Source organism: Archocentrus centrarchus, chromosome 1 (assembly GCF_007364275.1).
Source record: "Archocentrus centrarchus isolate MPI-CPG fArcCen1 chromosome 1, fArcCen1, whole genome shotgun sequence".
Lineage (NCBI taxonomy): Eukaryota > Metazoa > Chordata > Actinopteri > Cichliformes > Cichlidae > Archocentrus > Archocentrus centrarchus.
In genome coordinates, this window is record NC_044346.1 from 920,479 (window position 1) to 936,913 (window position 16,435).

Genomic DNA, 16,435 nt, shown 5'->3' on the forward strand with positions numbered 1-16,435 from the left:
TTTCATTTATTAAATTATATGTTTGTGTGTTTCTTAAGTCTGTGTTTGGGTTATGCTCCTTGGGAACCATAACAATTACAAAATATTAAGCACAATTTGTTCATCCTTCTATCCTCCCAATCAGAGACAAAGGCTAACAAACAGGATTTCTCTATACACAAGATGAAGTTTGAACATTGGCATTTTTGTACATTTGAGCACCAAACACTCATAGTGAGAGCAAAAGACCAACTCTACATGCTCAGGAGTCTGTTAGAGGGTTTTTTCCTCTAAAGGCTGATTATTGTCACTCAGCTTCACACTGCTAGATACAGAATCATATGTCCAAAAACCAAAGTTACAGGCAGTTACAGTGACCTGCAGCTCTTAGAGAATCTATCTGAAAATAATGCAGTCAGTCAGGAATGTAGACTTTTTCATGTGGACACAGAGGATGAGTGTGCATGTGATTTCTTAAAGTGGGTTACTATTGTGGTAAATGACATGATTTCATTTATTTTTCAGAAAGTGTCATGACACTGAAATCTTTGTGCTGGCAAACTGTGAGCAGTGTACCATCACATGCACAGAATAGATCAACTCAGTCCTCAGTGCTTTTCTGTTGTGAGCCTAGAGTCAGGCCCCATTTACACAACAAAGTTGTGTAACGGTGTTATTTTGCCATTGTCATTTCCAAAAAGTGACATGTTTACATCAAGACGTTTCAGAAAAGATCTCCGTTTACACAGAAACGCAAGACGCTTAAAACATGGCAGTTCCTATTGCCAGGCCACAAGTTGGCAGTGTGGATATAGGAGCGGCAGCCATAGTGTGCATGCGCGAGTGCCCCAGTTTCCAAACTGCATAGTTTTCGTCAGTTTACCGAGGCCAGAGCATTTCAGAAACACTCCACTCTGGAGCACGTTTCCAAAAAGTATCGTTTTCACTCTGTTCTTGTGTAAACAGGAGGCTGAAAAACATCAAAACTTACCCGTTTTCATTTTGAAGTGTGTAAACGGGGTCTCAGTTAATCAACATGTGCAAGGTTTGCCACACTGAAATAATAAGATAAGATAAAACTTTAATGATCCTATGATGGGGAAATTTGCACATTACAGCAGCTAAAGTACAATGGAGAAGGATGAAATAAAATAAAATAAAATAGAAAACACTATATAAATAAAATATATATCAATACACATATGCATATACACACATATAAATCAAAACACTATATACATTTGTAGCCAGTAATTTGTATACAGCATACACAGTATGCATTATGGGTGGGAGTGTAAATAAATAAAATGTATATCTACTATATGTAACGGTACAATGTGTGCAGAAGTGATGGCAGTGGAGGTAAAGTGTCCAAGTGATTCATGACATCATGATGCGTTATACAGTCTAACTGCTGTTGGGATGAATGACCTGTAAAAGCGCTCCTTCCTGCAGCGAGGACGTTTCAGGCTCTGACTGGAATGAGAAGGAATGAGTCATAAACACTTTAGTCCTCATGCAAAAGATTTTATATATTAAAGTATCAGAAAAATCACATGTACATGTGGGCAAATCTTGAGGGAGAGACAGGCATCTCAGCAGCTGCCTGTGGGTCTCTCCCCAGAAGAGCACTGCTCTATGCTAACCATGACAATTTTATTCTGCCCTTATCTAGACATAAACACATTCTGGGTGCTGTGAGTCGGCCTTGGTCATTGGGTCTTGTTCAAGCTGGTTTTTCATGACCCAGATTCCTCTCATCAGCAAATATAGACCCATAAAGCACATCTTCTTCCTGATGTTTTAATTTGTCATACAGAGCAATCTTGTCCAGATGACAGAACCTGGTGACGTTGGTGATGTTTTAATTGTACGTACTGTGGCTGAACCTCCAAGATAAGATGAACTGAGACAGAGAAGTTAGTCAGCACTTTCTGTCTGTTGCCCTCTGTCTAATGTATTATTTCATTGCTTATTATTTGGTTGATCCACTGATGATGATACTTTATTGATCCCACAATGGGGAAATTATTATTGTTAATTATTAATTAACTTACTGGAGTTTACTTTTAAATATTTGTCCTTTTATTCAGTGAGTAAAAAATAATCCCTAACACTAACATGTCCCTTAATTTGCATAATAAAGCAGAAATGCATGAAGAAATGTAAAGGAAATATATATAAATAAGGTTGGTGAACTGCTTAATAGGAACATAAATGAAGAAACTAATAAAGAAATAAAACCATCTTGCATTAGCAGTCTGAACAGAGATGCTCAGACCTCCTTCTCCCCAGCCACCTCAACTCAAATTTTATTGTCAGTTGCTGCCGAACTTACAAGACAGGCGTAAAACTGAAATTACATTTCCCATGACCCACGGTGTGCAAAGAGCACATTCAATATGCACAATATACACACAGTAACACCTACTCTTACTCCAAAGTTTTCCCAGCCACACTGACAAAACCCCATTCCTGTTGCAGAGACATGTCCACCAAGACAGAACCACAACTTTCAGAGAGCCTCCAGAGGTGAATTTCATCCACCCCTTGTGATCGGTTACCAGACTTTTTGTTTGTTTGTTTGTTTTATCAGTCTGTGACCATAATGATCAATGCACTTGGTGAATTGCTAGGTTTTCACTTCACTGGACAGGAAATGGGCCCATCTTATTTTCATGTACTAAAACAATCTGTTACTGTTAAATGAAGAATCTGAAAGGTCAGTGTCCATCTACTCCTTTACTGGCTGCTCCTTCACTCAGAAACTCTTCCCATACTTCAGTCCCTGCAATAATGATGGTGGTAAAAACTCTGCTCCTCTGCTGATCACTCCTGTCAATCACACAAACTGACGCTGAGCCTCTTTAGTACCTCTTTAGCAGCTTTTTATAAGAAGGCTTTGAGCTGCTGCAGGCGTTGGTAAATCTGATGTTCCTGTTTCTTTAGAAGTCAAAACATTGTAATAAAGGGAGATTTTTCACATGTTGTTCTCGTGCTCTTTAAATGATCCTCATCAAACAGCAGAGTTGGAACAAGTTGTGGAGAATTAAGATGCACATTTTGTAGTTCATCTTCTGCACATTGTATTTTCAGCATGGCGGACACCCGGCGTGAGACGAGTGTGAGGTCATTCTCAGCACACCACTCATCTCTTTTTCTAAGTCCTTATCAATACCCACCTTTCACTGAGCTCGATGACGTTTTTATCGAGGTCAAGGAAAAGAGATTAGGAGGGAACACCCCCAACCCTGGCAAACAGCTGCAGGAAGGGGCGGACCCACACAGAGGAGTCTGCCTGTTCGTGGTGTGCGATACTGCAAGATTTGGTATCGATCCGATACCAAGTAAATACATTATTAAAAGTATCAGTATTGGTATCAGTATTGGCGATACTGGCACCAATACTGATACTTTTTAATCATTATGAAGAATTTTGTGAAGTTTAAGTGCTTTGTGATTTTTTTTTCCCCTTTGGATCATTAAAAACCAGGATAGAATTGGGCAAAGTTTATAGGTAAATAGAAAATACTTTATCAAAGTAAAAGTTTTTGTTCTGAAACATTAGAAGGGTAACAAAACAATTTTCCCCACACACTGTGATGTCTGGATGTTTTTCTTAACCCTTTGATGCATAACATATGCACACCCCTTCTAATGCACAACATGGGTCAAAAATGACCTGTATTCGTTTACTAGGTTATTTCATGCTGACTGAGTTTTTCTTTGCTCTATCTTTTGAAATCAATTTATTCTTTAAATATCTTGTTTTTAATTACCACAGATGAGTATTTTTTTTTGTTTCATTTACTACTTTATCAACAAAAATACTTTTTATATTACTACACATGGGGTCATCCAAAATCGCACACCTCTTCCTCTTCCTTTGGCCCTCCTGTCTGATGTCCTTTTGTAGCTGGGTGGTGGCTGTGTTTTGTTTTTTTAACCCACACCTTCCCATTGCCTCAATCATATGCTTCTGGAGTTTAGGTGTGCCCTCCATGCGCCTCTTCATATGTGGCATGACAAGCTCTTTGCCCAGCTCCTTGATAAGTAGGCAGCATGCATTACTCGCACCACTCATATGATCAGGGTGTTGTGCACTGAAGTTGGTGTAGGCATTGAGTGTGGCAACATCTAGCATATTGTACCAGAGAACCATGGGCCACCTCCTTGTTCTCCACAAACATGTGTAGCTGCTAACCATGTGAACCACTGTGTCCACTCCTCCTTTCGTTTTATTGTAGTACTGGATCACTTCTGATTTCTTCTTCTGACTGCTGTTATCCACTGATTTGTCATCATGCATGGTGCTCAGTAGGACAACAGCCTTTCCCTTCTTCTGCACATAGCTCACCATGGTCATTTTGCCATGGAATCCAAATTCCGAGCTATGAAGCTCCCATGAATCGAACTGAACAACTGAAAAACAATACTTACATGTATTAGATGGGCAAAGGGTGCTGTGCTGAGCTGTGAAATATCTGACACAAGCACAATTCAGAGTTCCCACTAAATGCTGTAGTAAATGGATGCAGGTCATTTCTGACCCATGTGTGTAAACTTGATCTAGAATTAGAAAAGCTGTGCTTGTTCATAACTTAAAAAATTAAAAATAAAAATGGTGATTTGTGCTAAACAAAAACAAGATATTTACTGCATAATTTTAAAAGTAAATGATAAAATTAATTTATTTCAAAACTATATCATAGAAACAGTCAGCCATACATGAAGGAACCTGGAAAATAAATGCGGGTCATTTTTGACCCATATTGTGCATTAGAAGGGTAGTGATACAAAAATGGTTTTTATTCAAAACGTAAGAAAGGAAAAAATAAAATAAGGATATATGATGATGAAAAACAAGTTAATTGAGGAATACCTTGAATGCTGAATGATGAAATTAAATTATTGCAAAGATATAAAAGATAAAAACTCAGCCGGGTCACTTTTGACCCATGTTTTGCATCAAAGGGTTAAATAAAGTGTACTTATGGCCACAGTGCAATGCAGCTTCAGTGCCTGCAACTACACTGCCTTCTCAGCAGTGTCGTTGCAGAACCTGGTTGATTTAGCCTCAGCGTTTCCAGCCTCCCTCAAAATGCTGTCAGAAGTAGGAGTTGAAGATCTCCAGGACTGGGATCACTCCCAATGTTATGCATTTGGGCAAGCCAAACGTGTATGGCACCCCACCACCACCCCACTCACCTGACTGAGCTGGCAGCTAAGCTCTTCTCTTCACCGGAGTGTCAGCAGCAGATCTGATGGTGAAAGAAAGCTGCTTTTGGTCACCACAGCAGGTAGCTCCACATGTTTGATTTGACAGTTTTACACTAGATACCTTTTCCCGATTGCAACCCTTTGTGCCTTATGCTGGAAATGAACCAGCAACCTTTTGTTTGCTAAGCAATGAAGGTTGGAGCTGTGGTACCACAGTCAGCTGATGCTGTAGGTTCACTCTCTGTTGAGTCCCACCCAAGCAATGAATCGAGAGCTAAAGGAGATCTATTTGGAGTTCTGTCGGATGAGGCTGTTGCACCCCTGACGGCTGAGGGTGTAGCTGCTGTGTGTGGTGGAAAAAATAAGCTCAGTGCCAAAACCAAACTGATGTTCTGATGATTTACTGAAAGAAACCTTTGCAAAGGGAGCAACACAGCTCAGTCTTCGCACCAGCGTTGTCCACAGAACAAAATAACAGCTCCTTTATACTCATCGTGTGGATATAATCTAGTTCTGTTAGCTGTGGGGAGTTCCAGCTCCCACCACCATGAGTATGATTATAGCCTGCATCGTGACCTTTGACACGGCTTACATTTTAGTTATTTTCTCATCTTCACGCACTCAACCTTTGTACAAGTAAATTACAATCACATACCCAAGAGGTGCGCAAAGGTTATTAGAGTTGAAACACAAATTTTCCATCACAGTGTGCTGGTTCTTCACAGTAATACTCTCATCTATGGACTGAAGGGCAAGAGCTTGCATTTAATTTAACACTGAACCTTTTCCCTGGTGTCAGAAACTTGGGTCTAGAGCAGCTGCAGTGATCATTTTGCTTGGGTTATCATCTTTGATGGTGACTTCTCTTGACCAGCATGCAGAGATCTTTGAAGCAGCTGCCTGGAAGGCCTGCACAGGAGCAGTGTCATAGGCAGTGTGGGTGGACTTTAAAATTCCTTTGATAGGAGGAGGCAGGGCAGAGACTGTCACATTGCTTTCACCGCTGATGTAAACAGTGTCACATTCAAAGGCCTGGAGGGCTTTGATTAGTTCCTCTACCAGGGTCCACTGATTAGCCTTGAGGCCTACATACTGCAGAGATGCAGTGGCCATCTCTGTTCCAGCAGGCGAGTTTACCATATAACAGGTGCTGTTCCAGCTGGTAGGGACATCTTCTTTGTGTTCCTGAGTCCCAATCTGCTTCTTCTTGGTCTTCAACTTGCTTTAAGCCATTTTGCTTCGTTTAAAGTGCTCCACGAGACACCTCCCTGCTCCAAGCGCTTTGCTGATCTGAGAGTGTTTCAAAGCATTCTTGATCACCAACTTTAAAATGTGACCTGCACAGCAGCTGGACATCCACCCAGGTTTTTCCTGCAGGATCTTTGCAGCCAACACTACAATAGAGTCACTCTCATGGACAACTGTCACGATTTTGTTTGGAGGGATCTTATACTTTTCCTCCTTGTGAAAACCGCAGCATACAAGCATCAACTGGGGATACAAGCTGTACTCTATTGCACAATGAGAAGTCCAGAGAGGAACAGAGTGCAGCCACTCTACAGGAGTTTAGTTCCAGAATGTGGGGATGCATAAAAACATGCACTGCTTCATTACGGCAATAAGGAGCAACTTATTACATTAATTTGATGCTTTCCTGAGTTTGTTTCACGTAATGAGTCACATGATGAATTATCAGAATTTATCAGGAGAAATTTTCTTTAAACTACCAAAGATCAATATTGTCATTTTAGGATTGCTTTCATTCTCTGCTTTGTCCATTTTTTCCTCTTTTTTTTTTTTTTTTTTTTACTTTTGGTGCATTCTAGTCTAGTCTAGTCGGGGAGGGCAGTGATCAAGATTGAGACTGGTTTACATGATCAAAGAAAACTTTTCTCTTTGTGGCAGAAACAGTGGGAGAAGGAGAAGGAGCAGCATTATTTTTTTTACTTCAAAAGGCTTAGAAGATACAGAAGCTCCATCTGTTCCATGTAAAAACGAGCAGGAGGGGTAACATGGTGTAACAAACCGAGGCTGGGACTCTGAGCTTTGAATTATGTGTTGGAGCTGATGGGTAAGTGTCCTGATGGAAAATGCACATGTGGAAAGGAACTGTTCCAACTATGCTACACAGAGAAAGCATAATATGCACACATGCATAATACCATAATATTCAGCTTGGATCATTTGGAAACCATAAATTCAGTTTTACAAAGTACCAGACTTTAAGTGGGAATTTGATGCTGGAATTTTTGGAAGCAGGTTAGTTGCATGTATTCCATGCAACTAACCTGCCTGAAGGTAGAAGAAACTCTACACCTGCTGACAAAAACGAAGAGGCGGAGCAACAAAGATTCACCGTCAAATTCCTGAAATGAAAGTGAAAGTGTGAGTAACAGCGGAGCTGCAGTGGAGGTACACATCTCTGTGTGTCTGAAGCAAATTAAACTGAGCTCACCTCTTCTTTCTCAACAGCGGACACAAATACAGGTGAGTGCAGCAGCAGATTAACTGTGTTTCATAGGCAGCACTTTAACTCCTCATTTCACACTGATGTCAGATTAGTTCAGGCGGAGACTTGGAGACGACGTGAAGCAGAATGAAACTGAAAATGAAGTATTTAAACATCAGTCAAGTCTCACAGTTTCTGTTCATTTTTTTTTAAATCTGAGAGCTGAACTCGACTTGCTGTTGAAAAGACACTGAGGATGTGTCATCATTTAACTTTATGCTTTAAATTTTCCCTAAAATGATTTGTTCTGTGGTGTGACATTTATTGAATTTTACTGAGATTTACTGACGTTTTACTGAAATACTTTTATTTTACTGAAGAAAAAAACTAAACAAAACAAAGGACCCAAGTAGTGATGGTGAGATGAAGCTTAATGAAGCATTAAAGCTTTCCATCCAGTCGGTGAAGTCATGGGCCGACGCTTCATGCGCTTTAATTACTGTCCTGCGCCATCAAGTGGACAGTAAATGTAAAACAGGCAGCGTTATTACCATCAAATCGTGGCTTTGGTGCGTGAAGCTTTGAACAGATTAAATGAATGAATGATGTTTGTGATGCCAATACATAAATTCTGAACTTATTATTATGGTGTCTGTCTTTATGATACAATAGTGGCGTCAGAAGGGAAAGTGGAAACAAATTGGGGAGAGGATTGTAAAGTAAATGTGATTGTTTTACTTAACTATTGCTTAATTTATTACTATGTGTATATCCTATTAGTATTTTTTTTTCTTTCTTTTTTCTTCTCAAAATGTTCCAAATGTTCCAGGTTTCTCCAAAAAAACAAAGAATGAAAATATGACTCTTGAATAAATTGCAAACAAAAGTGAAATAAAGTCCATGGTGCCCAGTCAGACGCAACCTAAAAAGGAGACAGGGGCCCACCCTCCTATAGGCCCACCACCTGCAGGAGGCACCCCTGTGATGCCTCCTGCGGGTGGTGGGTGTGTCAGGGGGCAGCCAAGGGCTGAGGCCCTGGCGCACCAATCCCCGGATATCGTGACATGGAACGTCACCTCTCTGGTGGGGAAGGCACCTGAGCTAGTGCATGAGGTTGAGAGATACCTCCTAGATATACAGTGGCTTGCAAAAGTAATCATACCCCTTGAACTTTGCCATATTTTGTCACATTACAACCACAAACATAAATATATGTCACTGGAATTAAATGTGAAAGACCAACACACAGTGGTTACAATTGTGAAGTGGAAAGAAAATTATACATGATTCAAAACATTTTTTACAAATAAAAAACTGAAAAGTGCGGTGTGCAAAAGTATTGAGCCGCCCTGAGTCAATACTTTGTGGAACCACCTTTTGCTGCAATTCCAGCTGCAAGTCTTTTAGGGTATGTCTCCACCAGCTTTGCACATTTAGTGACTGAAATTTTTGCCCATTCTTCTTTGCAAAACAGCTCAAGCTCAGTCAGATTAGATGGAGAGCGTTTGAGAACAGCAGTTTTCAGATCTTGCCACAAATTCTCGATTGGGTTTAGGTCTGGACTTTGACTGGGCCGTTCTAACAAATGAATATGTTTGGTTTTAAACCGTTCCATTGTAGCCCTGGCTTTATGTTTAGGGTCGTTGTCCTGCTGGAAGGTGAACCTCTGCCCCAGTCTCAAGTCTTTTGCAGACTCCAACAGGTTTTCTTCCAAGACTGCCCTGTATTTGGCTCCATCCATCTTCCCATCAACTCTGACCAACTTCCCTGTCCCTGCTGAAGAGAAGCAGCCCCAGAGCATGATGCTGCCACCACCATATTTGACAGTGGGGATGGTGTGTTCAGAGTGATGTGCAGTGTTAATTCTCCGCCACACATAGCGTTTTGCATTTTGGTCAACAAGTTCAATTTTGGTCTAGTCTGACCAAATCACCTTGTTCCACATGTTTGATGTGTCCCCAACATGGCTTCTGGCAAACTGCAAACAGGACTTTTTATGGTTTTCTTTTAACAATGACTTTCTTCTTCCACTCTTCCATAAAGACCACTTTGTGCAGTACACGACTAATAGTTGTCCTGTGGACAGATTCCCCCACCTGAGCTGTGGATCTCTGCATTTGGTCCAGAGTCACCATGGGCCTCTTGGCTGCATCTCTGATCAGTGCTCTCCTTGTTCGGCCTGTAAGTTTAGGTGGACGACCTTGTCTTGGTAGGTTTACAGTTGTGCCGTACTCTTTCCATTTCCGGATAATGGATTGAACAGTGCTCCGTGAGATGTTCAAAGCTTGGGAAATCTTTTTATAGCCTAAGCCTGCTTTAAACTTCTCCACAACCTTATTCCTGACCTGTCTGTGTGTTCTTTGGACTTCATGATGCTGTTTTCTCCCCAATATTCTCTGAACCAACCTCTGAGGCCGTCACGGAGCAGCTGTATTTGTACTGAGATTAGATTACACACAGGTGGACTCTTTTTAGTCATTAGCAGTCATCAGGCAACTTCTGAACGCAATTGGTTGCACTCAGAGAAAAGGGGGCTCAATACTTTTGCACACCGCACTTTTCAGGTTTTTATTTGTAAAAAATGTTTTGAATCATGTATAATTTTCTTTCCACTTCACAATTGTATACCACTTTGTGTTGGTCTTTCACATTAAATTCCAGTGACATATATTTATGTTTGTGGTTGTAATGTGACAAAATATGGAAACGTTCAAGGGGTATGAATACTTTTGCAAGCCACTGTAGTCGGACACACCTCAACGCATGGCCTGGGCTCTGGAACAAGTCTCCTGTAGAGGGGCTCCTCGCTGTGCTGTGAATTTCAGCTGTTAGCTACCAGAATGGATTGCTGTTACCTCAATTTGCTAGCGGGCGCCACCATTAGCACTAGCAATCCTTGGGCACTGACAGGAAACCCCCACCAAGAGGCTCCGTTAAATTATTTTTTATACTTTAATCCCTGATTTGCAAACTAGAAATAGACCTCCAATAGAAATGTATTCAGGAGGGTGCATGTGAATACAAAGCATTACAACATTAAGCACATGCAGCCCCTAGTTTTAAAAACGCTGATAACACAACAGCAGCAGTTGTTCTACATGCAGTCTGTCTGCACACATGCGGCAAGCGCAAAGAGGTGGAGCCATTATTGAGATAGTGAGCTCAGGTGGAGCGAAAAGGTGAAAGTAAATGTTTTTCTAGTGTCCAAAGCAGCAGCACTTGTTCCCGTAACCACCATTAAAACCTTTAATGGGAAACAGCTGGAGGAGCCCTTCATCAATCACCTGATCAGCAAGTGTCAATGTGAAGAAATGACAATTTTGTAGCTGCTCCATCCACTGCTGTTTGTTTTACACAGCGAAAAAATGAAATGTTAATAATACAAAAGTATTTCTCATCCAATTACTTTATTAATCAATGGAATAATTGATAGAATACTCGATTACTAAAATAATCGATAGTTGAAGTCATAGTTTGAATGGACCATGTTTTGCATCTCCGTTGTTGTGGCTGCTGCTCAGAGCTGCGCTTGCAAGGTGGTTGCTGCTTGTCCTGGTTGTAATCCCCAAATCAGATGGTGGACACCAGAGGTGAAGGGAGCCATAAAGTTGAAGAAGGAGTAGGCTAGGTTAGCCTGTGGGACTCTAGAGGCAGCTGACAGGTACTGGCAGGCCAAGTGTAACGTGGCTTGGGCAATGGCTGAAGCAAAAACTCAGGTATGGGAGGAGTTTGGTGAAGTCACTGAGGTGGTTAAACAACTCCTTGGTGGCAGGGCCCCTGGGATTGATGAGATTCACTCTGAGTTCCTGAAGGCTCTGGATGTTGTAAGGCTGTCTTGGCTGACACGCCTCTACAACCTGCGTGGAGATCTGGGGCGGTGCCACTGGATTGGCAGACTAGGGTGGTGGTCCCCATCTTTAAGAAGGGGAGGGTGTGCTCCATCTATCAGGAAAATCACACTCTTCAGCATGGAAAGGAAGGAGGGTCCATGTCTTGGTCAAACCTCAGATTCAAGAGGAACAATGCAGTTTTTGTTCTGGTTGTGGAACACTGGACCAGTTCTTTACCATCTTGAGGATATCTGAGTGTGCATGGGAGTTTGCCCATCCATTCTACATGTGTTTTGTGGACTTGGAGAAGGCAATCGACCATGCCCCTTGGGGTGTCTTGTGGGGGGTGCTCCAGGAGTATGGGGTGTCTGGCCCTTTGTCGCATGCCATTCAGTCCCTGTACAACCACCAGTGAGAGCTTTTTCCATATTGCAGACAATAAGTCAGATTCATTTCTTGTGGGTGGACTGTTGGACTGCCCTTTGTCACCAATTCTGTTCATAATTTTTATGGATAGAATTTCTAGGAGTAGCCAAAGGGCTTCCACCTTGGTGGCCTCAGAATCTCATTTCTGCTTTTCACAGATGATGCAGTCCTGTTGGCTTCATCAGGTGGTGGCCTCCATCTTGCAGTGGAACAGTTCATAGCCGAGTGTGAAGCAGCTAGCATGCGAATTAGCACTTCTAAATTTGAGGTCATGGTCCTCAGCTGGAAAAGGGTAGCGTCCCCACTCCGGCTAATGGACGAGATGCTGCCCTAAGTAGTGGAAGCATCCCGGGGTCATGTTCACGAGTGACGGGAGAAGGGAGCAGGAGATTGACGCCGTATTGGGGCTGCATCTGCAGTCTGCCGTGGTAAAGAGGGAGCTGAAAGTGAAAGCGAAGCTATCGATTTACTGGTCAATCTACATCCCTACCCTCACCTATGGTCGTGAGCTTTGGGTAGTGACTGAAAGAACGAGATTGCAAATACAAGCTGCAGAAATGAGCTTCCTCCGAAGGGTTACTGGCCTCTCCTTTAGAGATTCAATTCAATTTAATTCAATTTTTTTTTTTTATATACCTCCAAATCACAACAGTCGCCTCAAGCCATTTTATATTGTAAGGTAAAGATCCTACAATAATTACAGAGAAAATCCAGCAGTCAAAATGACCTCCTATGAATAAGCACTTGGTGACAGTGGGAAGGAAAAACTCCCTTTTAACAGGAAGAAACCTCCAGCAGAACCAGGCTCAGGGAGGGGCAGTCATCTGCTGTGACTGGCTGGGGCTGAGGGGAGAGAAAAAAAGACACACTGAGGAAGAGAGACAGAGATTAATAATAATTAATGATTAAATGCAGAATGGTTTATAAACAGAGTGAAAAAAAGGTGAATGAAAAGAAATTCTCAGTGTATCATGGGAACACACACACACACACACACACTGTTTGTCATCCAATTGTCCATTGTCATTTTGAGCCACTGCAAATGAGGGGCTGAAGTAATTCCTAAACAGTTAAAGCAAAATGTCTATAAAATCCCTTGAATTAAAAAGGAAAGTCTGCATTTTAATCACTGATTTTGTTGTTTGTTGTTTTTGCAGTGACATATAAAGCTGTAATGTGTGTGTGTGTGTGTGTGTGTGTGTGTGTGTGTGTGTGTGTGTGTGTGTGTGTGTGTGTGTGTGTGTGTGTGAAAAAGTCCTGTCATGCTGCATGATTTCATAAACACAGCCATCCTGCTTTAGGAACACATTGAAGACAAAATAACCAGTTTTCAGAGGGAAAACTCTAAGAGATGAGCTTATGTGTTCTCCTCCAGCAGCTGAAGTACTTTTTCCTCACTGCACATTTTTTTTTACATATATGCACCAAAACATGATGTTCAGATTTTTCCTTGTGTGCACTGAAAGAAGGTTTAGCACATAGAACAGTTTTTCATATTTGTCAAATTTGGGGTGAGTTTGTGAATGTACGCATTGGTTGGTTCATTGGTTGGTTGTCATGTAATGATTAGTAGTCAGTGTTAAGAACTGGTCAGCTCTAAGGTGCTCCAGGGTCGTTAGATCTACATGATGCCTTCCTGACTTTCCTTACTCTATGTGCCACAAAATGAATAATTAAAACTCAGGACAGTCATAATCATAAGATGGGTGCTGGGAATTCTGCCCTTTTTTGCTTTGTCTGTTATGTTTTTCTGTTACTGGAGCCTGAAATTATTGTTATCACACTTGGATGTTTCTAAATCACCTCCAAAAATATCTAACAATTGTACTTCTCACTTTTGCCTTTTGTTCTCAGAGTGCAGACATGTCTGCTGCCAGCAATCTGCGAACTGAAGATCAGTTTCTGTGCTCCATCTGTCTGGATGTGTTCACTGATCCAGTCACCACAACATGTGGACACAACTTCTGCAAAAACTGCATCACTCAGCACTGGAATGTTAATGTTAGGTACAAGTGTCCCATGTGTAACAAGGTGTTCAAGAGACGACCTGAACTAGACATCAACACTTTGTTCTCTGAGATGGTTGTTCAGTTCAGGCGTGAAGCTCAGAAGAAAGCCAGCAGCAGCAGATCAAAGCAACAAGCTGCCAAACCAGGAGAAGTTCCCTGTGACGTCTGCACTGGAACCAAACTGAAGGCCCTGAAGTCCTGCCTGGTGTGTCTGACCTCCTACTGTCAGACTCACCTGGAGCCTCATCTGACAGTGAAAGGTCTAAAAACACATCAGCTGATGGAGCCTGTGGAGAACCTGGAAGGCAGGATGTGTACGAAGCACGATAAACATCTGGAGCTGTTCTGTAAGACCGACCAGACATGTGTCTGCGTGCTCTGCTCTGTTTTAGACCACAAGAACCATGAGTTTGTTCCTCTGAGAGAAGAATCTGAAGGAAAGAAGGCAGAGCTGAGGAAGACAGAGGCTGGAATTCAGCAGATGATCCAGAAGAGACGACTGAAGATTGGGGAGATCAAAGAGTCAGTGAAGATGAGCAAAGATGCTGCAAACAGAGAGAAAGCAGAAGGTGTTCAGGTCTTCACTGCTCTGATTAAAAAAGGCCTGAAGGAGTTCATAAAGGAGATCAAAGACAAACAGGTAACAGCAGAGAAACAGGCTGAAGGCTTCATCAAAGATCTGGAACACGAAATCTCTGAGCTGATGAAGAGAAGCTTTGAGTTGAAGCAAGTCTCACGCTCTGAAGACCACCTCCACCTCCTCCAAAGCTTCTCATCCCTGAAAACTGCTCCACCCACCAAGGACTGGACAAAGGTCATCATCTCTCCTCCATCATATGAGGGGACTGTGGTGAGAGCTGTGGCTCAGCTGGCGGATACACTCAGGAAAGAGAAGAAGAAGCTGCTTGAGCCTGAGCTGAAGAAGGTCCAGCAGTATGCAGTAGATGTGACTCTTGATCCTGATACAGCACATCCTGAACTCATCCTGTCTGATGATGGAAAACAAGTGAATCATTCTGGTGTTTGGAAGAATCTTCCAGACAATCCAAAGAGATTTACAGTTTTTGCAAATGTTTTAGGAACTCAGAGTTTCTCTTCAGGCAGATTTTACTTTGAGGTTCAGGTTAAAGGAAAGACTGACTGGATTTTAGGAGTGGCCAGAGAGTCGATCGGCAGGAAGGGAGGAAATTCAGTGAAGCCTCAGAATGGATACTGGACTATGTGGCTGAGAAACAGAAATGAGTACACAGCTTGTGCTAACACCGCAGTCGCTCTCTCTCTTCAGTCTGCTCCTGAGAAGGTGGGGGTGTTTGTGGATTATGAGGAGGGTCTGGTCTCCTTTTATGATGTGGATGCTGCAGCTCTGATCTACTCCTTTACTGGCTGCTCCTTCACTCAGAAACTCCACCCATTCTTCAATCCCTGTAATAATGATGATGGTTATAACGCTGGACCTCTGCTGATCACTCCTGTCAATCACACTAACTAGAAAAATTATTATATTTTTTATGAAAGCAGTCTGTGTGAAGAACATATTCATTGGTAACAGTGAATTTGCTCTGTTTCCTCAGACTCTGATTATGATTATTTTTTATTATTAAATCATAATGATATTTAATTGTTTTCTAGTATAACACATTTCTCGATCCTAATTTTTCATAATTTTACACTCCTGGAAAATTTTGTTTTTCTCCCTTTAAGGGAGAAATTACAACTTCTAGTCCAATGTCATTTAAGCTAATAGAGCAAAAACATGAGGAGATCATTTTGTAGAGAATCAAGAAGCTGATGTTATAAACGTGTATATGTACTCATTAGCAGTCTAATCAACACAAACCAATGTTGGATTCTGAAATTTTTAAGATATGTTTACATTTATAGAAAAAAAAAATCAAAAGGAAAAATATTTAAGGTTTAATGACTGAAAATGCTGACTCATGCAAAAAAAAAAGTTCAAGGCTGAGGCAATAGAGGCTTAATCAACTGTCCACATCTATGATTTCTATTTATTTATTTGTAATGTAAAGGGAATGTTAATTTGGGGTGGCTGTAGCTCAGTAGGTAGAGCAGGTCACTTACTGATCGGAAGGTCAGCGGTTCGAATCCTGGCTAGTCCAGGCTACATGCCAATGTATCCTTGGGCAAGATACTTAACCCTAAGTTGCTCTCCGACCGTTCTGTCGGAGTATGAATGCGTGTGAATGTTAGCTAATTAAAAAAGCACTTAGCTTAATTAATGATGGAAGTGCTTGTATGAATGGGAGTGCATGGGTGAATGCAAACAGGTTGTATAAGCGCTTTGAGTGCTCTGATTGAGTAGAAAAGCGCTATATAAGAGCTAGTCCATTTACCATTTAATTTAGAGTCTAGAACAGCCAACAAGTACCTTCATCTAAGGATGTTGACAATCTGTACTTTCATATTTCTGAGGACGGGCTTCTGGCACTTTAACGAAGTCTTTGAGCAAATCACAATAAACCGTGGAAACTAGCTACAGAAACAAATAGTAATATAAATAATCA

At 41.5% G+C, this 16,435-nt stretch overlaps 1 protein-coding gene across 1 annotated transcript; it reads left to right on the forward strand.

Annotated features, from left to right (window-relative positions):
• The first annotated feature begins 7,600 nt into the window (after nucleotides 1–7,600).
• LOC115788514 (E3 ubiquitin-protein ligase TRIM21-like) lies at nucleotides 7,601–15,402 on the forward strand. Its single transcript, XM_030741563.1, has 2 exons — nucleotides 7,601–7,686; nucleotides 13,759–15,402. Exon 2 carries the CDS (start codon nucleotides 13,768–13,770, stop codon nucleotides 15,400–15,402), a length of 1,635 nt encoding a protein of 544 aa, XP_030597423.1. The 5' UTR covers nucleotides 7,601–7,686; nucleotides 13,759–13,767.
• Nucleotides 15,403–16,435: the final 1,033 nt, after the last annotated feature.